The sequence below is a fragment of the Fundulus heteroclitus genome, chromosome 13, assembly GCF_011125445.2.
Source record: "Fundulus heteroclitus isolate FHET01 chromosome 13, MU-UCD_Fhet_4.1, whole genome shotgun sequence".
Classification (NCBI taxonomy): domain Eukaryota; kingdom Metazoa; phylum Chordata; class Actinopteri; order Cyprinodontiformes; family Fundulidae; genus Fundulus; species Fundulus heteroclitus.
Window position 1 is genome coordinate 4,685,527 of NC_046373.1, and position 23,796 is coordinate 4,709,322.

Genomic DNA, 23,796 nt, shown 5'->3' on the forward strand with positions numbered 1-23,796 from the left:
ATCCTGTCGGTTGATGCGTTTACAAGGTGAAAAAAGAGGAGGGAGTTCTTGGTTTTGATGAATTAAAACATATATAAAATAAATTTATTTTCCAATGTTTATCCTTCCAACCACGGTTTAGAGTTGATCAGGGGAAAACTAGCTTATTCTGAGCTCTGGCCGATGGTAAAAAACAAAAACAAAAACAGGCTTCTATACAGCTAACTTTGCACTAGATAAAGTCTCTGCTACTAGACTACTGGGTGTTGTTACCAGTGAAAAGCTGGTTGAGGAGTGCAGATTTAAATTCAAAAATGTTTTCATTCAACCAAGAAATTGTTTTTTTATAGGATTTAGGACAGGCTTAAAATATATATAATTTATCTGTTTTTTATTTACATTGCATAAAAAAAAATGAGATGAGATTATCCATACCCTTTCCTATAATAAATGAGACAATCTATAAGGGCCCTACAAACGCTATCAAACTCTTCTTATAATTGCTAATCAGCTTTTTGGATATTTCCAATTCTACTTTCACACTTTATCTTGGGTGCTACCTCTGGTCTTTGAGGTTAAAAGGTCTCCTTACAATCACCCTCATCTTTGTCTGCCTCCCTGTTTCTATACGAGATTCAAATCGGGACTGGGCCAAAACATTTTTACATCTTACTTTGTCACAAGAAACTCCAAAATCTGCCGGAGCTATAAATACCTTTGGGCTTTTACTGTATCTGCCCTCTGCAATAATAACTCACAGGTTCTCGCCAATTTCCAGCACTGAGGGAGGAGGCGATCTCATGGAATCTGATAGGTGACAGGCAGCGGCTCAGGCGGGATTTTCATTTCACACACGCTGTCTGGAGTTTAAACAGATGCAGAAAGTCCTGTTCTCATTTATGCTCCCTTTCCCTGCTTAATATGAAGTTCTGGTAGGAGACGCCAAGAAGTTGGAGACTGGATCTACTTTCTGATATCTGTCCCAGTCAGTAGTTTCTTCTTCTTGTCAGCACATGTAGTTTGGCGAATAATGACATTCTTCCTCAAAAAAAGGTGCACTTTCATATTTTGTAATCATTTCAGTTAGTTTCCAAAGTGCTTGGTGGGACAAAATTCCCATTTCGTTATACACTGTATTTTCAAAAGTAAACCCATTAGTTCAAAAGAAATAAACAGAAGCTTCTTATTAAAATTGTCAAATGAAAGTTCAACCAATTTTATGCTAAATTATAAAGCTATAATTTTAAAAAGGTTGGGAAGCGTTTTGCTTTGTACCCAAACATAAATTAGAGGCTAAACATAGAAGGGTGACGGAAACTGCATCCAGATGTGCAAGAACTGGAGGTCACACAAGAGCTCCCGATTTTAAAACGACAGAATATTCCTCTAAAAAAAAATTGTTCTATTCTTCTCTCTACAATACTGCAACACCATTCTGGGACAAACCAGGGCGCGCTTCAACTTCAAACCTGTTCCCCTGCAACAAAGCTGCCTAGACAGAATGGTCTGTGATGAACACTATGGGTCATTTCCTGAAGATGCTCTGTACTGCTCCGAGAAGGCCTGCTCAGAGCTCGGTCTGATCTACAGCGAAGAAATCAAATCAGAAAGAGATCGAGGATTTGCTGCCACTAAGAAGAGGGGGATAAAATGTATGTTCAAGCAGAGTTTAGTGTTGTGTTGTAATCCTGACCTTTAGTGTGACCTGTGTTGTTTTGCCCGTCAGACCCGGCCAGCATAATTCTACACTGATCATTCTTTAACACACAGTATAAGACACACCTGTCTATAGAGCTGAGCGTCAGATCCATGGCTTGATGCTTCTTCATTCACACTGGCCAAACTTGAACTCAGTTATTCTACACTGTTTACGGACTGTTTAAAGAGATGCTTTTCAAATCCGAGAAACCTTTATTTGTGAGAACAAATAAAAGGATCATTTCTTATTCTTTGACAAGAAGAAATGTCTTGTTCTCATTAGCCGGCTGTATTGTTACAACCTTAGCTACTAGATGTACACATCATTACTCTATACTCATAGTAGTTTGAAGTTCAACCTAAAAAACTAGTATTTAACACATACATGGAGGGATCTTCACGATTTGCTGCAATGTTTTCACATTTAGAGGCGGATTGCCTGCTCTAAACGTTATACAGCAGGTCAACAACAAGACACACTGACCCAACAAACAGCCACTGAGAGTAAACCAGTGAGGGTTATTGATCACATCCCTTGGTGACGGGTCGTAAAAAGCGGGTTGGGGTGGTGGGGGGGGGGGGGGGGGGGGGGGGTAGAATGTGCTCCACCAAATGTTCTTCAGCTCTGCGGCAAGCCAAAAAGCAAGGAGCAGGGGAGGGCGGAGAAACCGTGGGTGATAAATTATGCACGGCTTCTCTGCATGACAAAACCGCAACCTCGTGGATGTGAGGATGAATGGATGATCTATGGGTGAATGAAATGTATGAACAGACCTGTAGGGATGTAAAGTCCAAAAGAATTCACCATATTCAAATTCTGGGGATTTATGCATTTTGTAAGGAAGGAAGGAAGGAAGGAAGGAAGGAAGGAAGGAAGGAAGGAAGGACTGGGGAAGTTGAAGGAAGGAAGGAAGGACGGACTGGGGAGGTTGAAGGAAGGAAGGAAGGACGGAGTGGGGAGGTTGAAGGAAGGAAGGAAGGAAGGAAGGAAGGAGGAAGGAAGGAAGGAAGGAAGGAAGGAAGGAAGGAAGGAAGGAAGGAAGGAAGGAAGGATAGGAAGGAAGGAAGGAAGGAAGGAAGGAAGGAAGGAAGGAAGGAAGGAAGGAAGGAAGGAAGGAAGGAAGGAAGGAAGGAAGGAAGGAAGGAAGGAAGGAAGGAAGGAAAGAAGGAAGGAATTTTTTTTCCTGCTCATAGATAAGAAAGTTCTCTACTCTAATATAAGCAGGCCTTAATGCGCATCAAATAGATGTAGAAGCATCGTCTCATTAATTCCTTGAAGATGAAGAGGACAACTGAAACGGCAGGTAATGCGACGCCGGTGTAAAAAGATTCACTCGACTGGAAGACGCAGAGCGGGGGAAAGCAGCTTTGAGCGAGGGCTGCAAATGAGAGAAAATGAGAGAGAAATTAAGACTTCAAGTCGAGGCGGTGGAAATGAGCTACAAATTGCTGCGATGTTCGGGCTGAGAGTCGTACGTCGGTGGAGCTAATGGTGTTTACATGTCGTCTGGAGGAAGCAAGGAAAACGCCTTCACAAATTCAGAAATTAAGACGGCTACATAACTTCTCTCAAGTCTGCTAAGTGAATATGTGAAACGAGGCAGATAATTTTCCAACAGCTGGGCTGGAGCGATGACACAGAATACAGTTATTGACAAAAGGCAGAGAAACAGAAAATAATTGATCAGTAACATCTACCTCCAACGAGCTCCGCTCATATTTCACACCGTCTGATGATTAAACAAGAAAATCCACTTAACAGTTTTAGAACAATCAGCAGAGCTTTAATAAAGATGCCATCAGACAGTATCCTTATAGAAAACAGAACAATTTAGTCAAAGTTCTTACATCCCTCGAACCTATTTCACATTTTGTTACGTTACAACCACAATCTTCATTATTGGGTTTTTATGTATAAATCCAGTTGTTCTGTAAAGGCCTCTGAAAACGTAAGTGAACAAACAACAAAAAATGTTATAAAAAAATAATTAAACATCATGTATCATTTTACACAATTAGGCATTACTTTGTGTTTGCTGGTCTTCCACATAAAACATTGAGGGTTGATGCTTACAGGGGCCTAGTTACGTGTTTTGACCACAAAAAAAAATAAAAAATACACCAATACCAAACAATACATGCCAAGCGTTCGTCCTGATGGTGTGCTTTGTACTGGGTAAAACAATGCACACGGTAAATGTAAGCAAAACCACTTTGTTTACTAACAGAGAGCAAAAAAATAATGATAATAGGGCTGGTTATCATCTAGGATGAGCCGATTCGATACCATTCTCGATATAGCTCAGCTTGATTTGATTTGACTCCAATATCAATATTAATTACTTTCAAATTAATGCTCAAAGTCATTCAATCAACAAAACCAGCCAAATATTATATTTAAGTTCAATTTATTGAACACTGATATATTAACAGGATAATAAAGTGCATTTGGTTTAATGCATTTAACGTATCATTGAAACTAAAAATGTGCCCAAACGTCTGATTTTGGGAACAAAGCTGCTTCTAAAATCCTGTCGGCCATTCAGCAAATTCATCTCACTTGCACTTCCTCGCTGTCAACAGTAATGGCGCGCTGTAATAGCGCCCCCTAGGGGTTGGGAGGTATATCGATATTGAAAGCCAGAATATCGATATTAAATAGTTTTTTTAAAAACATCTATATCAATCTTTGTATTGATTTTTGTGCACAGCCCTAAATAATAATACATCAAATTTATATAACGCTTTTTTGGACATTCAAAGACCCGTTACAAAACATTTTTTAAAAACACAGAAATATACGAAAAATTGTACTATGGAAAAGCAAGTTTAAATAAGTGGGTTTTGAAATGTGATTTAAAAAGTTCTATAATGAGTAAAAAAATCTAAAAACACAAAAAAGAAAATAAGCCAATAGGGTGTAAAAATTTTATCGAAAAACCCTTGTATGCATCCAGAGTGAGCTACTAGCATAGAAATTCACAAAGTCATAGCTTAGTATGTGACTAGGTCCCTTTAAACGTGACAAAATGAAGAGCACTCTAAAAAGTGTAAAAGAAAATCCCTCAGGAAATGTTATGGACCCCAGCTCATCACCTTAAATGTCTCTAATTCCTCATCTCATAACTCACACTGATCTGCTTCAATGAAAATCCAGAAAGGGGGGTGGGGGGTGTAGGGGGGTTTCAGCTGTCCACTTCCTCCCGTCTCACTTTGAAATGAATGTGAATGGATGTGACCATGTGGCCTGTGTAGGCGTAGAGGGAGTGTGTGTGTGTGTGTGTGTGTGTGTGTGTGTGTGTGCGTGAGACAATGAGCTCAGTGTTTGAGCCTTGCGGAGCCTGCAGCCGGGCGGCCTGGCCAACCTTACGCCCTGCACGAGACAGCTGTTCCCCTGCCACACAAAATAGGAAGGGGGGCATGGCAAACGGGCCAGAGAAGCAGAATGGATGGAGAATGGATGAAAGGGGCGCAGAGAACAAACCATCATTCAGGCAGAAACTAAGGCTCCGTTCACACGGCAGGTCTTGATGCTTGATTCTGATTTTTTTTTTGCTGAAATCGGCGGTGGTTGCTCACACACCTATTAAACGCGACTGCCGTCATGCTACTGTCTGAACGGTTCAAAAACTGCAGAGCGACTCACAAGCGAAGATAATTGAAGGAGACGTCACACAGCAGCGCGCTGTTTACGGAAGTAATGGTGAATGTAATCGTTTCTAGAAGTGTTCAATAAGGGTTTGTTAAAAAAAAAAAAAACTCTAAAAAGTAAAATACGGATACACGGTGTCTCTGTTTATAATTATTACAAAGCTGTTGAGCAATGGGAGCTGACGAAGAAGAAAGCAGCAGAGCTATTAATGGTCTTTTATGGACCGCTACTACTCTGTGTGGTTGTGTAATGAGAGCCAGGACAGTGACCTAAAAGACAGATAAAATGCTTGTATCTGTTTTATTAAAGAGATACAAGATGAGACTATGATGTTTATATCAAGAGGGTCTATGTTGCATTATAATTACACTTTTATGTATTCCTGTAGGTTATTTTTCAGCTGTTTCTCATATTTATCTACAGCTGGTTGTTAAAAAAAACGTGGCCATGAGACATTTGGGATGAAGCTTTAATTCAGAGGTGCTTTTTTATAATTACTTTATGAGAAAACAAAACAGATCGAGATAAATATCGTATATCGGTATTCGGCTTAAAAATAGAGATTTTTGGTCCACATCGCCCAGCCCTTCTGCAAAGGCTTTGAAAAATACCCGATACGTATCTGAATTAGTACCACATATAGAAGTGCCGCAGTTCAGAATTTTTATTTTAGGGTGAAAAGACCGAAATTGGACTGTTCACACTGCAGTGAAAAGACGGTTATGGGTCGCATAAGGGCAAAAAGATCAGATTTGGGTCGCATTCCCTGCAGTGTGAACGTAACCTAAGATGCAGATACAACCTAAGAAACGTTACCCATGACAAGCATGCATTTTAACCCATGAGGGAAAAGTTGTACTTGCACCCCTAAAAACTGATCTAATGACAAGAAAAGTTACTTTCGCTGTTTGAATAAAAAAAATGTCCACTGTTGCCTCCATAAGGGTAATAATAAACACAATGATTATGCAATAAAGATTTTTTAATGGAATCATTGAGCACTGTTCAGCAGTACCCCTTTCCAATGTAAGGCTATTGGCACCAATGGCAGTGTACCAAGTCCACTCATTATAAGCGGCTTTTGATTTTGATTTTTTTTTTTTCATTTAGTCTCTAAATTTCATGAGTCGTGGGTTGCATTTAATTGTGCTTGTATTTGGGGCTAAAAAATAAGACACAATGACCAAGAGCTACAGCGTTACAGACAGCGTGAGCCGGTCAAAATGACAGATGTGAGAAACAGTAGAATAAAAATTTAAAGAAATCATGAATAAAAACATTGCTAGAACAAAAAATACAAATAATGTATACTCAAGAATGTCTTGACCATTTTTTATAGGCTGAATATTGGGCAGTCAATGGAGTGTTCTTTGGGTTAGATGCAGGGGAGCAAAGCTCCAGGATCCATCCACAGCAACAGCTTCTTCTCTAGGCAGCCGCTGCTGTGTGGAGAGAAGCTGCAGTTTCTCTGCCCTCTAGTTCCTGATGACGACTTTGGATGGTTAGGATTGAGACTGTGTGCAGCCCTTAGCCAGAACTGAATTTCGCAATCACTTTAATCATTCAAGGTCATTTTAAGAAAACTGTCAGAAACAAATTTAGACTGAATTTGCCTTTCATTGTTGTAGCTGTCCTAGTTTTAATTTTCAATTATCTTAAGTGATACCCTTAAAAAAAAGCCCATAATTCAAATCAGGAATATTTCAGTTTAAGGCCAGACTAACTTCATATTAGGCTTAGGCAGTAATACAGTCATATCTGAGAAAGGTTGTGCTATCACTAACTAAACTACTTAGTCCTTGCTGCGCTGATCAAGTATACACTGGTATTATTGTTCATTTGTTAACTTTTTAGCCAATAAGGTTGTCGCAATATATTCAGCCCACAGTCAACATTCCTTAGAAAATAAAAATAAATTGCTATTTACTTTAGCACCAGTTGGAAGTTGCCAGTGTCGTTAGCAATAGCCGACCACGGTGTGCAACATTAAGTTACACTATTGAGCTACAACAATGTTACAAATTGTTTGAATCTTATCTATTCCCATTAGGTTCTTATACAAAGAACCTAAAATGGGAATGCAAAAAACTTTTCAAAAGAGATGAGCTTTTACAATGTTTGTGTAACCCAGTGTTATCAGCCAGCCCGATGAGCAGCTCGTTTTAGTCGCCTGTGTCAACAGAATATGGCAACTCAAGACAGAAAAAAATGGAAAAACAAAATAATAAAATCAATATTTTGTATAATAAGTGTATTTTACTTACAACTGGTACTACAATAGTTCCCTATTCATACACCTGGCAGATTTAAGTTTAAAGTAACCTATTCATTTTACAAACATGTTTCATCTGACTGGAAGCAACAGTAACATTTTGGATTTGATACTGATAGAGAGTATGTGGAGGGAGCTAAAGATTATTGTGATGGCAAGAAGGCCTTCCAACATCAAAGACTTGGGGCTCCTCACCAAGGATAAATGTTCTATGATGGGTTTTTATTTTTATTTTCAGATTCTCCTCTTCTTTCCCATCAGAAACAAACTTGTTGATTGAAGGAAAATAATTTACCTCTAAAGCTGCCTGGGGTAGGGATTTGTGAGGATTAAGTGTTAGTGTGGCTGTTTAGGTTTTCAACCCATGTGAATATCGATTTAAAAAAAAAATCAAATACGAAAAATCAAATAAAACGACTTGTTGGCCATACTGCTGTGTAAAACATAGAAAAGAATTAGGATGACCATTTCCTACCTTTTCTTTTTGGCATATAATCCTGATTTGCAACTAAAATTTTAACAAATTAACTATTTAGGACATTTAAGAACCAGGCACAGGCAAAAATGCAAGTAGGGCTTACGAGTTGTCAACAATTGGTCATTGTTGGCAGCAGTAAGGATTTGGCCGTTATTAGATTGCTAGAGAAAAGAAGCGCTAACATTTGTGTATACAAACGAGCTTTAATACATTTGTGTTTAAACTGAGGAAGACATTTGGTTGGTTTTAACAAGCTAATGACAATAAAATGAAGGGATCCAGCATTGTGTAAAAATCTGAACTTTAAATAATTGTTTTCATCTTTCTTAATGCTTATTATCGATTCTTGAATTACTTTTAACATTCTCCATCCTGAGTTGCTCCTAATCCCCTGACTATTATACATCTATTAAGCCCAAGAAGAGAGTAAGTGCAGAAATGAAGCAGCTCTTGTAGCTAACGCCCTTACTAAGTGTTAGCTAGGTGTCACAATGGAAGCCCTTTATCTCTGTGATTACACACAGCTTGTTTAAAACATGCATTTGTGTTAGATACTCAAGTCTAATAGCTTCCTGAAAATAATGTCACTGTTATTTTCACTCTCTCTAAAATGAAAGGGGGAATTAAAGGTGAATGGAATAGATATTAAAGAGAGATACACTCCTCTAGTTGGAGTTTCTCTGGCTGACTGTCAATGCTGACAACGTATTTTGTAATTGGATAACAGCTTCAACGGAATCCAATTCCAATAAAGCACAGACAGATTTGAGCGAACTTGTGTCTTTTGTACATGGGAGCTAACTGTGATTCTGTGCTCAGTTAGGCGGCTGACCCAAAGTAACTTATCTCATCTCCCTGCAGAAAGTCTAACAATAAATGAATGGCAGGGTTTCTACAGTAGATTTAATTTTATTCTTAAAATGCATCCAGTAACACATTGTTTTTCTGTTGTTTTTTTGCCTTTAGCTAGGATGATTGGAAACAGCCTCGTTGGCATTTACCATCTGACTCCTGATTGGTTGCCCCCATTCGTTCCCCAGTTCATTTATACCCCCACATTGCCTTTCATCAATTTCAAACCTGCAAGGAAATCCTTTTCTATCCTTGAACTGGCCACAGCCTGTCAGTTTCTTCCATTTGGTATTTTTGATCAATTGTGGGCCGTCTTCGCATTTGGGGCCAATGGGGTCAATGGGGCCAATGGGGTCAATGGGGCCAATGGGGCCTGGCCCCACCAGATGTCGCTGTGGAGCTCTATGTTGCAATAATCAGTGGGACAGGATCATTCTTTCTAGAGCAATATTGTTAAAAAGTCTGATTCTCTTACCAATGAAATTCTGATATAAACATTTGTGTCTATGTATCTAAGTCTGCCAGGATACTGACAAGGTCAGTAGGCTAAATCCTCTTGGTGCACCTTGACATTGGGGCCGATTCACCAATGTTTGTTTAAACAATGAACATCTGAAATGGCAGGGCGCAGGCTCAGCACGCTTTAAGTAGACAGCCGTGGGGCACAAATCCTGTGGCACCAAGCTCGGATCGTCCAATCGAAACACTTTAATTGCACATGTTATGTTTACGTTCTGCCATCTATAGGCAAGGCACATTTTAGTACAAGGACAATGTAAAGTGTTTTACATGTTTAAAACATTGGAAAATGCAAGTAAAAAAATAGCTGGAATAAAATGTAGGAAAGTTTTAACAAAATAAAACATGGAAACCAAATGGAAAATGGAAACTAAAAGCAAATATTAATGTAGTGTTTGTCCTTGCTGGCTCATTGAATGATTAATGTGAAGCTTTTCTGTTCAATAAATGAACATTATGAGTGAGTCTTTATTTGTAATTTTACGTATAAATATTTCACTACATTTAGCTTTTATAAAATGGCATTTCTAGTGTGTTGGTGTATGATAACGCCATGTTGTATCAATCACAAAAACAAAATAGTCGCTGCTAATAGGTGTTGAGTCGTTGTGCCCCACCTATCATGCCAGAGATGTCACTGATTGTGGGGATAAATACCCATACAATTCTCAAATGTCACATTAATTTTATCTATATAGTATTGAATACATCTCACAACCTGTATCATTTTGACGGTGGTGCTGATCCCCCTTTCAACCAACAGGCTCTTCTAAAATAAGAAATTTCAACCTCTGATCAAACCAAAACAACTCTCATACAGGTAGATATGATTTATCAGAGTCAAATAACCACATATCTTTGGACTATGAATAGAATAGTACATTAATATTATTATTATCATCCAGTCAAGAAACCGCCTAAAGAGAGAACCATTATTTAAAAGGAGCAAACAGCCAGGACCAGGCTGTCTCTCAGTCAGTGTGGTTCTGATCCCCTTTTTGACCAGGTTATAACAAAATAGGAGCCATATGTTGGTATATAGGATTCATTTGAGTAAAAGAGCCATCTTTCTTTACAATACATTATGAGTTGATTAACGAATATTACTTTAAATCAGCGCTGTCAAAGTCAGTAGAAAACACTTCCAATGCAGGTAAAATCTGACTTGGTTTGTCTCAGATGTTTAGTGGAAGACTAAATTTTATACCTGAAACTGTTGGACGCGAAATGAGAAAAACTGTAAAAGTAAGTAAAGTTAAATGGACAAAACACGCACTGCCCACCCCAGATACAGGTCTTACAAAAAAAAGGAAATGATGAGGTAACAAAATGGTCACTTCACGCCAAGGATCCAGGTCACTGTGGTTTGCATCCCTTTTTCAGCCAAAATAAAAACATAAGCGGCTCCAAACTATGATTAACCAAAATAACTCTTATTGATGTGACATAAACACGTTTGTTTGGAGCAGACGATTAGTTGGGTATAGAAATTTGAACTATAGAGCAGTTGTTGAAGCAGGAAAGAAACATCCCCACGGAGGTTTCGAATCCTCATGTGGTTTGTATGAAATGGTACATCTCTTTTCCTTACTTCAAAAATGTGGGTGCCAAATGACCAAAACCGCAAACCTACTGAAAATGATTTAATGGGACAATGACCACCACCCACTATGGCTCCAAGTCACTATGGTTCTGGTCCCTCGTTTGACCAGAAGACTCCTGCTGCCCATAATGCCCACATCAAATGCACGTCTTTCCTCCCTGAAACACCAAACCTCACAGACAGCGAGGAGGAGATTCTGTGATGGTAAAGAAAGAGAAATGACATATACTCTAGATAATAACCTTGTATAAGCAACTCACAGTCTGCTGTAAGGACGTGCCGTTAAGCCACTCAAATAAATGCCACTTGGAGTCATTTCACTTTGATCTCCTCCATTCTTTAAGAGCCAACTGGTTGACAAGTGAAACAGAATCACTGTGCGCTGGGAAGGGGGCTGGCCATTTGGTCCTTTCCCTGTTTTGTACGTTTTTCAGGCACTAAAAGGAGTCGACTTCCAGCGGGCATTTCATAACAACCATTTGTCGGTTCATACCCACAGGGAAAATATTTTATACTGCTTTGACAGCTGATCATTTGACGTAATTTCTCCAGCTTCTTCTCAGTCTGCTGTAAGGAAATGCGGTTAAATGACTCCTATAATATAAAAGTATCTCCCAGAAGAGGTTACCCCATAATCGTTTTGGTTTGAACAGCTATCATAGGCCTATTTCCTACAGCAGTAACTGCGCCGTTTCATTCATCAACACGTGGCTTAGATAAATGATAGCTTTGAGGAAATAAAGATTCGATCCTAACGTCTTTGATTGAAAAGGTTCACACAGACTGCGAATGGTGGAACCGCTAGCTGTTTTGACCCCAAGCGCTTTGTTTTTAACCTCCTCTCTGAGTTACACTTGCGTATAAATCCCCGTCTTCCGCTCTTTTTTTTTTCCTTCTTTATACCATTTCCATTCTTCCCTTCAAGGCACCATCCTCCAACAATTTATCTCTCCATCTTCCGCTGCTCTGTCTCTCTGTGGGGAATGGCCCAGTATTGCCAGACTAATAAATCATTCATGCCGTATCCCCATCACCCCCTCTCCTCCTCCTCCTCCTCCTCCTCCTCCACCCTGCCATCCTACTTTCCCCTTGCCGCCTTACTGTAGCGGCGACCGTATCGCCACACCCCGGTGACAGTAATCCACGCTCAGACCCGCGAAACGGGTTGAAAACTGGGGGTTTCATCGGCCGGCGTTTCTGCCGCGGTCCTGCGCCGACTCGGACGACGCAAAGAGACGCACGCTGTGTGGGATGTGGGAGGCAGTGCCGCCTGAGATACGATGCAAACGAATACGTCAAAGACCAGACAGGTCACAGCCACAGCAGACAGCTAGGAGAGACAGCAGCAGGGGAGAGAGAGAGAGAGAGAGAGAAAGAGAGATAAACATGCACAAGGAGAAGGAGAAGAGGAGGAGGAAGGGATGTCGGTGAGCAAATTAGAGAGATATATGACACATAGCTGCAGTTGCTCTGTGTACCATAAGACCTTGGTTTTGGCACAGCAGCCAAACCCCATCATGTTCCCGAATTATGACTAAAACTAACCTCATCTTGTTGTTTTCACTGTTCACGATCCCCCGTTTACTCAAGTTTTATGGGATCGTAAGCCCCAAGACGACACTTGAAAAGCTTCCCTGCTGCTCGGCCCCCTTTTCGTCGCATTCAGCGCGAAGTGAATAAGTCTGACGAAGCCGTCCCTTTTCTCACCGCTCGTGTTGTCCTGGAAAGCAAACGCCGGTGCCTTCCCCTTCAGACGAGCTAAAAGCTAAAAGGTCAACGGCCACCAACACTTCCTAGCACAACACAAACCAAAGTAATGATGCGTGCGTGTGCATGACCTGTTAAATCCCTCCCCAGGGCATCAGATGGGCCCTCATAATGATCCCACACCCCTCATCTTCTCGCCCGATCAGCCAACACCCCCTCGGCCTCACAAAACCCTCAGCTTCCCTTTCACTCCCCGCAGTGTAACAATCTATCTGCGGGTAACAATGGCCGGCTTTCCATTCACTTGCAAAGCAAATCTGAAGCAATGTTGAGGAAAAAACAAAACAAAGAAAGAAATGCAAATCCCACTTGTGTGTTAACTGGTTTCAAGCGAATTAACACAAACTGCGCAGGGCAGCCGGAGGGATGGCAGTAAAAGCTACATTAGTCGCGGTTGTAACTCATTAAAGGGAAACAAAGCTCGAGGAAGAATAAAAATTCTCACACAGCTGCGGTGGAGACCTTCTAAAAAAAAAAGGCATCACCTTCAGCCCTGGGGACATCTGCTCACCCCGGTACCAGCTCACAGCAGCGAGTCCAGCCTTACCAGACCCGATACAATTCGACAAAGTGGGTCCCGTGTCCCTAAGCCACGCAAGTTTGTAAAAGCAAATGCTGCCACTTCCATATCTGTATACATGCAGAGGTTTTTCTATGGCTTTACCTTTACATGTACATACCGCATGCCAATGGTGGCGGGTAGAAGCCAGCTGATGGTTGATGGGTTTCTCTTGCTCTGAGCAAGCATGCGAACGCTAATCGTGTCTGGAAATATTCAGCTCCCTAAAAACCTTTGTCTAGAGGATAAAAACAATGACAGTACCTTTGTATTACTGACTTCAAACTGCCAGGGAATGAATTGTTTTCCATTAAATTTTTAATAGCCTCTCTAAGGAAAAACATAAAGGCCAGACTTAAGTGTGCCAGAGAGAACAGGACTTCTGGGATAATGTTCCTGTGACAGAAGGGATTGAAAATGAATTATTGTGACACCAGAACAGAGCAAATGGCTTGGCCATAAACCGAATGGAGCAATGGCAGGAAAAGAACCTCATGCCGACAGTGAAATATGGATGTGGAAGAACCATGGTTTGGTGATCCTTTGCTGTAAGAGAACCTGAAAAGCTCACCAACACAGAACCCTCCATGGGTTCTACTGTCTATCAGAGGGTACTTGAAGAGACTAGGAGGTCATTTGCAAAAAAAATTAAAGAAAATAACCCTACAGCATCACAATGACCCAAAACATGCCAGGCCAGCCACCTAGAACTGGCTGAGAGCTATAAACAGGATGTAACTTAGATGCAGGCGGTGAGAGGGCTAAGCTTTCCTGAGACTGATGGTCAGAGATCGGAGGGTGACTACTCAAAGCATTTACTACTGTTGTCTGAAAATTGCCATGTTGAAAAAGGAGGACAGAGCAACTTCAAGGATTTTTACAGACATCTGCTCTCTCTGGCGACAAGTTGAAATGACATCAGTGATGTGTAAATGCATGGGAGAAGAGGAAAGATATCTGATGCTGCAGCTGCACGGGTCTTTTGTTCACAGGCGTAATGTCTTCTGAGGTAAGAAAGCTATAAATATTGATGTTAACCTGTGTTCTCTCGCCAAGGCATTAATGACGGCGGAGACTCAAGAAAGTAGCCAGGTGAACGACAGCGCACAGCACGTCACGCCCAAGCGCACAGCCTAGAGGATATAAACTGACCAATGCAGCCTATAGAGGCAACTGCAGTAAATACAGGATATATATCCAATTGCCCGACATGTAACCGTATAAAGTAGAACAGATCACTGGATCAATGTGTGCTTCTCTGCCTTTTGTGTCTCTGCTCTGTCTTCTCTAACCCCCAGTCGGTCGAGGCAGATGACCGTTCACACTGTCCACTGTCGCTTCATGCTTGCTTAATATGAGAGATTGCTGCAAAGCCATCAACAATGCAGACGACTCTCCCTGTGGCTCTACACTCTTTCAGGAGGAGTGAATGCTGCTTGTCAAGACTTGATGCAATCTACTGGGTTTTCTTAGATAGGAAACTTTTTGACCAATCTGGATGATTTGATTAAATTTGACTTTGGAAAGTGCCTTCAGATGACATGCATCATGAATTGGCGCTATATAAATAAAATTGAAGAGCATGAATGGGAAAGAAAATAAACTTGCACTATGCACCTTTAAATAAAGTTCCCTTGACGCTCTGTGAAAAATATATTTCTGTGTTGGATATTACAAGCAGTCTGATCCATAAAGATCTCCTGAGATACATAGATCTCAACAGCTACTTGAAGGCCCTATGTTGCACACGCAAAGCAAGCTATGCAGCAAAAAAAAAAAAAATATATATATATATATATATAAAAACCACTTGATGATGTGATGATGCACCATGATGACTTAAAGCATCATCACTGACACTTATGGGAAAAGAGGGAGCTACTGATAGATTGCACTGCGGCAGAACCTCCAGCTCGTATAATGATTACGAGCACTTCAAACCGCACGGATGAAATGTTTCAGTCTGAGTGCCGCATGCACGAGTTGCTCAGCCTTCCTTGTCACTGTCACCCTCCATGTCAACCGCTTCTCGTTACAAACAACACCTTGTGAAGTGCTGTTTGCAAGTGACGCAGTGATAAATTAGCGTCTCATCCCAGGATACGGCATCTGGTGAACCGGGTTTCACCAGTCAAACACAATCCTGCACACACATACATTTCTCCATATTGGCTGGAGACCGTTTATACAGTAAAACGCTCTACCTTTTAGAATGACCCGCATTCAGTTCACACACCCAGGCCAAAACCCCCGCCAATGCCTTGGTGGGTCCTGCCACGGACAAAGAAATCATTGAAGCAAGGGAAAGTCCTAATCAAACGGTGACACTGATCCAAACCGTATATTCTCCACATCCAATTTATGTGTACCCAAAGGTGCATCTGGCGTCCTACTGCAACAGTAGGGTTTTTTTAGGGAATAAATGAGCAAATCCTATATTTGAAGACACCCAATTGGACAGCCAGATGAAAGCGAGCAAACACCCATTACAGTTTACCACAGTGTTAAAGGCCAGTAAGAAGGCTTTGCATTCAAATACTGCAGAAATCTGCCTGCTTCTTGTGCTATTTCAAAATAAGAGTCTCAAACATAAATATTAACCCCGTTTACACTACCCTTTTTTAACCGAGCCGAGACCAGTCCGAGCTCGTTAACAGAGATAACTGTAAATGGTAAGCAGACTGAACTGAACCGAGCTAGACATAACCAGACCACGCTAAATGCAGACCAGTTCTAGGTGTGGTCTCGGACTGTTTTTTTTTTATCCCGGTTATCTGATAACGAAGAGCGCATGAGCAGACCGCCTCCTCCCCTTACAGTTAGCTGACTGTCCACGGTTTTTCTGCCGTGTCTGGCTGCACGTCCCGATTCACAATCCATTCAGACAAATTTCAGACATTCATAATAATACTAGATTCCTTACCGTGCCACACGGTTTCCAGAGATGATTCTGCTTAGCAGTGTGATGAACCTCAGCGTCTGTTGTTGTTTCCTGCGTCTGTAAATCCTTATTAGGCGTTCATTTGTCTCATCCACTTCCCAAACGCCGACTCTCTCAAGTAAATTCACCAATGGTTGCCTTCTTCCCCTGACTCTCCGCAAACACCGAAATCACAATAACACTCAAGCATAACTTCCTGAATGTTACCGGCGGCGCCATTTGGATTTGCTTGGTCCCGCCTTCAATCCCAGAGAGCAGCAGTACCGCAGATCGTCACTAGGAGGCGAGGAGCAACCAAGGAACCGGGATAGATGGTGTGTAAACGGTCGTCAGAACGAGGCTCGGCTTGGTTAACTGATCCAAGCTCGGACCGAGCTCGGCATGGATCAGTTTAACAAGGGTAGTGTAAATGGGGCTAAAGTCTCTAGTTTCAAGCACTCAACATTATTTCTGGGGCCCTAAAACAGCAACTAGACATAATTTTGTTAGGGAGACTTCACCAAGAGGATAAATACCTTATTGCATTGTTTCCCCTTAGAATGGTGTTACCTACTGTTAGAGCTACCGCACCCTGGTGGCGGTGAAACACCCCAGTGGTCCCGGTCCGTTTTACCCTTCAGACGACCGCCACTTAACTATACTGGAGACGTAAGACTCTCGAAACAGTAAAGTATATTTCTATTATTTAATTCCCACAAGGTCAGAGAAAATGGTTACAATTACACCAGCGCTGATGGGCTCTTGATCGGCAAGACGCGCCGTCTGCTCATCGCATATACATTATATAGAGATCTAGGTACACACCCACGCAAGGGCTGTACGCTTCCTGACTGTGTCATCAGTAGGGAAAATGTGTCACCACCAGGGTGCTATCTGACAGATATGTGCCAATCTTTGTGTTAGTGCTATCTAAGTGTGCCCTGTGGCTCCCAGTCAGGCTGTCTCCACCACTGATCCAAGGATATCCTTACACTACAGATAAGTCAGTGGGAACAAGCTTAAATAGTTCTTCTTCTACCCCAGTCTTGGCCAAAGGACCCCTGCTGGTTCCTGGATGGCAGTTCGGGGAACCACAGAGTCACGCTACTTGGCAGGGGCCTCATTCAAGGACAGTACAAGCAAGGTATTTGTGTGTGTGCCACGGATAGCATGTTCATTTAATGAGTGAATAATATCCCTCCTGCATGTCCAATGAACTGTGGGTTGGGGGCATGGGGCAGGGGCAGGAGGGGGGGTGACGGTAATACAATAGGAGTGTTAGGGAGTGTGGGAACCAATTCTCCCGGGGACAATAGGCACTTCCCAGTGGCCACAGTGTAGCCATTCACCATCAGTCGCTGGGCCGGCGTAGCACGGCGCTGAATGTGCACCAGCTCAGCATAATGCTGCTTTCTCCCAAACAAGACCAGACTGTTTCCTATCCCAAAGACAACACGGTCCGGCTCTAGCCTACACACAGACCCATTCTCACATAGGCAGTCTCTTTCTCGCTGAATCCGTGCCTGTGTGTCTTTCCCGCTTTCTGGCGCCGTCACACGCGTGAACAAGAGGGGGGGGAGAGCGACAAGGCCCGGGATTGTGAAAGGCTGTGGCTGAAGCGCTGTTAACTAGGCCACTGTTGCTCTACCGTGCCGGGAGAGATATTCTGGGCTGAAACGTTATTAGTGTAACCCAGTTTACCCATCACCAGGTGGACGGCAGGAGGAGGTGCGCCCCACAGGGACACGGGCTTTCAAGGACAATGCATGCGTGAGGGGTGTTGCTGCGGTAGGAGAACTGGGATGGAGGATGTGATTAGTTAGTGATCGCTGCACTCAGGAGAAACACGCTGGCACTTGTGAAGAACTGGAGTTACAGCAGTTGCTACTGTACAAGTTGCTCAGACGTGACCCAAACTCAAGCTGGTGCCCAAGCTTTTCTTTTGCATGTATGCCCTATGGTTGCTTTGGCAACAGAGCCTGAGAACCCCCCCCCCAAAAAAAAAATCTCTATAGAGCAGGAAGAGAGGAGAGCAGAGCGAATGAGACAAGCGTGAGAGTTTTTCAGTGCCTACCCAAACACACACACACACACACACACAGAGAGCTGGTGTCCATCAGTAGTGATGACATAACTTTGGCTTCCATTTACTTCCCAGACATTCACTCTAAACACTTCCTGACTGACTATTACCCAATTAAACAAGTTTTTTACCTAAAAGCTTTCTTTGATCCCCCAACGTATGCGAAGAAACAGCTGAGGGACCAACCCATGAGGTTTACGAGAAGAGAAACAGCAGATCAAGTGGGTTGATAATTTCCATTGACTGACCATATACCCCGCTGATTCTTTGGGTGGGGGTGGAGGGGTAACAAGGTTACAGGAACACATACATTAAATTGGAGCCAATTTTCAAATCCTGCTGCAGGTTCTCTGTTGGAAAGAGCCTCGGACTTTGACTGGGCCATTCTATTACACTGGTTTCATTTAAATACTCTGTATGTCCCATATATATGGTTGAGTTGACATCAAAGCAAACACTGAATGACTTTAATATGCTTTGATCATTACCCCAGAGTTACACTGAAGGTGGGATTGGCGCGGGAGTCCCATGCTTTCTGCCAGGCACCCTATTCCACCGGGAGTGCTTCAGTATGGAGCGCCTCTGTGTGCGTGGACTATGATCACGCGAGGATTGCATCATTGCGTGATAGCAGTGTATTTGTAGGCTTTAAATAGAACAGAAAAACTGTATAAAGTACTTATTTGGCCAGTACTCCCCACGTCTCGGTTGCATGCTCTTTAATCAACTTACCTTATTTTCTTTGGATCTGTCATTAAATATTTAGAATACATTATTTTTTTAATTCAATGGTCATTTTTATTATGGCTGTTGATTGCCGGTATGAACAACCAGTGTGTCACGTGATCAAATGAGCGGAATATGACCGTCTAGAAGCCGATTAACTCAATCTAGTACTTGCTTCGGCTTGGGCCACCAGAAAGTCAACACATTTGCAGTTCAATTTCTGCAGCTAAATTTATTAGCAAATTTGGGTTTGTTGGCAAATTTAAAGCAAAAAAGCAAAATCACACATAACAGCACTGAATAACTATTCAATGTCTAAAAAAATTATCAGATTCTAAAGAGACTATGTTTCTTCCATATTCTCCCTCTCATTCTGCCATAAAGGGCAAATTAGTGTGGTCATCATCCTGTCAACAGAATCTCCTGGCTGAGCTGTGGATCTCTGCAGCTCCTTTAAAGTTATCATGGGCCTCTCGGCTGATTTGCTGATTAACAATCCCCTATGCCAGCATGTCGCTTTAGGTGGACGACCACATCTGGGTAGGTTTGCAGTTGTACCATCCTCTCTCCATGTTCAGATGGTGGATTGAATCGAGCTCTGTGAGATGTTTAAAGCTCGGGAGATTTTTCTATAACCTAACCCTACTTCGGACTTCTCCACAACTCTCTATATGACCTGTCTGTTGTGTTCCTTTGCCTTCGTGACCCCTCAGGCTGTCACAGAACATCTGGATCTTCCTTCAGCCTGACCTGAGAAAATGTGAAAAAGTCCAAGGGGTGTTAACACTTTTGCAGGGCGTTGTAAAAGAGAGAGCGGTGATTCCGCATTCCTCGAGATCCTCAAGATCAGTATTTCTCAATCGTGGTCCTCAACAGGCCCGTATGTCTTAGGTGGTTCTCTGCTGTCACATACCTTCCTTAAATGAATGATAACAGGATTCTGCTGCGCTTGATGGCACGCTGTGTGTGTGTTGAGGCTATGTCAACCTCATTATGGTTGGTATGGCAGATAACCGACATTTACAGATCCTATATAAATTTCCCCTTGCCTTTCAGCACAGTGAAAAAAAAAAAAAAAAAAAAAAAGATCACAGAGCTGACATTGCCTCTGTGCTTCAGTTAAACGCCCCACAATCCTGTGCTGCATCACTATGACCTGCCCAAACAAATAACGCATGGCCAACCCCATATCCCTTACCAAAACACAGCTACATTATAAGATATAAGCAATAATAATAATAATAATAATAATAATAATAATAAATATTATAAATAAATATTTACTGATATTGGCTAAGTTTTACTTATTGGGCCGTTAACGATATGTCAAAAAAGGAAAAACATTTTCCGATACCGATCTTAATGTCGATATATTACACACCCCTAAGGAGAAATGTAGGAAACTTCTACTGAAAAAAGATTTTCTGCCAGGTAAAAGTGGTCATGTTTCTGTAAGAAGGGGCATTTTGTTTTTTTTCTAATGTTCATATCCCTCCAAACCAGCAAAACGTTGATTCATTTTTCTCAGAGGGGAAGCATGCCTTTTAAAAAACAAGACTTGTAGGACACTGACCTTTGGGAAGGCACGACAAAAGAGGAATAGTGAGGCCTGATGAAGACCCATCAGGTAAAAACCTAGCCGAGCACATCGGCATAAACGCTCCATGCCAACTGTCATGCAAAGGTGGTGGAGAGGTCATGGTTAGGCCTTGCTGTTGCGGTCAATATGTTTCTTGCCATAGCTACACTTTGATGGGGTGTTTCATTTCAGTCATTGATCAATTTGAGGAAGTTAACATTACAAACTTCATGCCGATCGCCGTACGTGACTTTCTCTGAGGGTAAGAGGAAATCCTTTGCTGTTAAAAGTCAGAGATGATGAGAACGTGAGTAAAACTCTTCGTGTATGCCAGGCTGATAGTGGTTATAATTAAGGAACAGACAACATTTCATAGTATCGTTTCATTTCCCTAAAATGTAGCTGAGAGAGAAGGGCAGACTGGTCAGACTGACCGCTCTCTACAGAACTGCAGATCATAGCATTAAGTGTTTTGGGTTTTTTGCCAGTAAGGAGAAATCACAATGTTTTTTTTAACTGCTTCCATTTCACTGCTCCAAACGTATATTAAATGGAAAACCATCCACAATCATTCCTACAGACAAACTAACCATGGAATACACTACAACATACTGTAAGTCAACAGCAGAATGAAAATGTGATGGTACTGGGCTTGCTGTTTTGTTTATTTCTTCCCCTATTGCCACGAGCTAGAGCAATATAGGGCTCTATCAAAAAAAAACGCTACTTATAGCTCCTAGCTCCTGTTCCCTGACCTTTCATGGGGTCAACAGTAAGAACTCTATAGTCAAGGCAAAGGATTTTGGGATTCCTTATAGCTCCTTAGCTCTGGTAAGGGACATGGCAAGGTTCCTGTGCTAAAGTAGCTGTGAGAGGAAGCATACAGGCTCCTTTTCCTACCTCCTTCCTTACTGACTGCACTATTTGGACAGCACTCATCATGGCGACCGCTGACCCACTTCGGCTTTGGATGAAGAGTCCTTACCCAAAAGACGCACTCGGATGCAGCCTAACGGCACGATTGAATGCTGACAATATTTTTAAGTCAGTCTGACTGATGCTGTACTTTCACATTGTTCTGCACCTGACCTGAGAGATCTTCACAGAACACCTGCATCTATACTGTTAAATAAATGACACACAGATGGACTGTATGTACTGATTATGGCAAAACGGACGGAAAATATTTTATTAAGGAGTAGGCCTGTCGGATAAAAGGGAGTCTGAAAATAAATAAATAGCACACCGTTTCAGATTATTGTCAGAAAAACATAAATAACAACCACGTATAATGTTCCATTTATTATTATGGTCTACTCTATGACATACAGTCGCAACAAAACTCATTGAAGCGCTTGGTTGTAATGTGTAAACATATTATAGGAAGAAATATTTTAAAAAAGGCGTTATATAGATGTAACCTTGAGACTAAAATAGGGTTTTAACTAGAGTTATAGCTCGATACTGCCTGTTTTCCTTCATTAGAGCCGATGTTTTTGCAACGGTGTTTGGCGTCGTATTTCGTTTCTGCAGTATAAGTGATCTGATCGCTTTTTCTTACACACCAGCTTTAATTCCCTCGCATTAACCCGCGGTTAGGTCAGCAGCACAGAGTCCAAACAACACAGGCCGGAGCCGTCCAGACAGAGATGGGTTTAACCCCGCGGATCCAGCAGAGCACATCCAGCTTATTTCCAGATTCTGATCTGCATTCATTCAACATCGAGCAAAACGTTGCTGCAATGAATTCCAACAACCAGACTGCCCCTTGATGCACGCTGGCTGCTAAGTCCTCATCAAGGACTCGGTGCGTCTCGACGCCTGCTCCTACCTGCATGGAGTCGGCGCTGATTATTTCTCCCTGGAGCCGCTTTCCGATCTCGATCGCCAGTTTGGACTTGCCGGTGCCCGTAGCTCCAAGAATCACGACTAAAGACGGGACCATCGCTCTCCGCAAGACACACTGCACGCCTAGAGTGGAGGCCGCCATGATGCTGCCTCCTCGGTGCCCCAGCTGACATCCTCGCGCATGCGCAGAGGCAGGATAGGGTTACAAGGCGGCTGGGTGGCCGTTGCCTTGGCGACATTGGATGATTAACGATTTTTTTTGGAGCTGCCGGTGGGTTTTACCTTTTATTATGACGTTTTACCTCTCTGGTGACGTCTTCAGTTTCATCTGTTCGTTGATATTTTAACATCGCAGCATTTTTCACGTCGTTCACACCTCGCCGTTTTATTGGTGACAGGTTTTAGGAACGACGTTGAAAGAAAGAAAGAGGGCGATCACCTCGCCTCGCGGAAGGACTAGATCGGGCTGCTTGTGGGTCACGTGTTTGTTGAAAACGCTTTACGGGGACATTTTCAGCACAGCTGGCATGGTTTCTATGGAGACTGCAGCGATGAGGTCTGACGCTTGTTGCCATGACAAAAGATGCTAAAACCGGTCGCCTTGGAGACAGCTGGAAAAACAAAAGTGGATCAGGCGGATGGAGCAGCTGCGCTGGAGAAAATTCTAATAGATATTCGCATACTATGCATGTTCCCAAATAACTGTGTTTTGATCATTCTGTTTGGATTTTTATTCCCCCACATAATTTTATCCTCATTCCTCTTTTTTTCTGCTCATATTTGTCTTGATTGCATTGCAATAAAGCATACTGCATGGCATATAGTCTGGATTTAGTATAATTTACCCAACAGAATTTTACTCTCATACTGCAAATTGCTTTGGATAGGAAAGTGCCAATGTTGAAAAAAAACATCTGATCCTGCTTAGGATAAAAGACCTAAAGTTCTAACAATAATAACACCTAGGAAATCTATGTCAACCCTTTATTATTATTTACCTTTCATCTATACGGGCTCATGATGCACAGAGACAAAAAAGTGCTCAGACAAAGCTCCAAAGTTGTCAGAGCATGGCCTTTATTGCAAATAAGCAATACCCTACTGTTTCTATGACCACAGCCATCCGTCCATTATCTATACCTGCTTCCGTGCAGGGCCACGTCTGGTCATTGGACAAGAGTTGGCGTGCTCCCTGGACAGGTCACACGTCCATCACAGAGCTGACTGCGGCCAGTCCAAATCAAACGAGCTCCAGAATGAG

The 23,796-nt window shown here is 42.2% G+C and overlaps 1 protein-coding gene across 5 annotated transcripts in view; it reads right to left on the reverse strand.

Moving 5' to 3' along the window:
- The window catches only part of trit1 (tRNA isopentenyltransferase 1), a 59,025-nt gene extending 36,066 nt beyond the window's left edge, over window positions 1-22,959 (reverse strand). Inside the window, exon 1 of one of the 5 annotated variants that reach the window (XM_036144930.1) lies at window positions 22,838-22,959. In XM_036144930.1, the coding sequence (XP_036000823.1) occupies window positions 22,838-22,885 (48 nt within the window). In that variant the 5' untranslated portion in view covers window positions 22,886-22,959. Of the gene's footprint in view, window positions 1-12,598; window positions 12,787-22,518; window positions 22,757-22,817 lie in introns of those variants that run through there. The other 4 variants (XM_036144931.1, XM_036144929.1, XM_036144928.1 and 1 more) reach the window with 4 other exon arrangements.
- Between the last annotated feature and the right edge of the window lie 837 nt (window positions 22,960-23,796).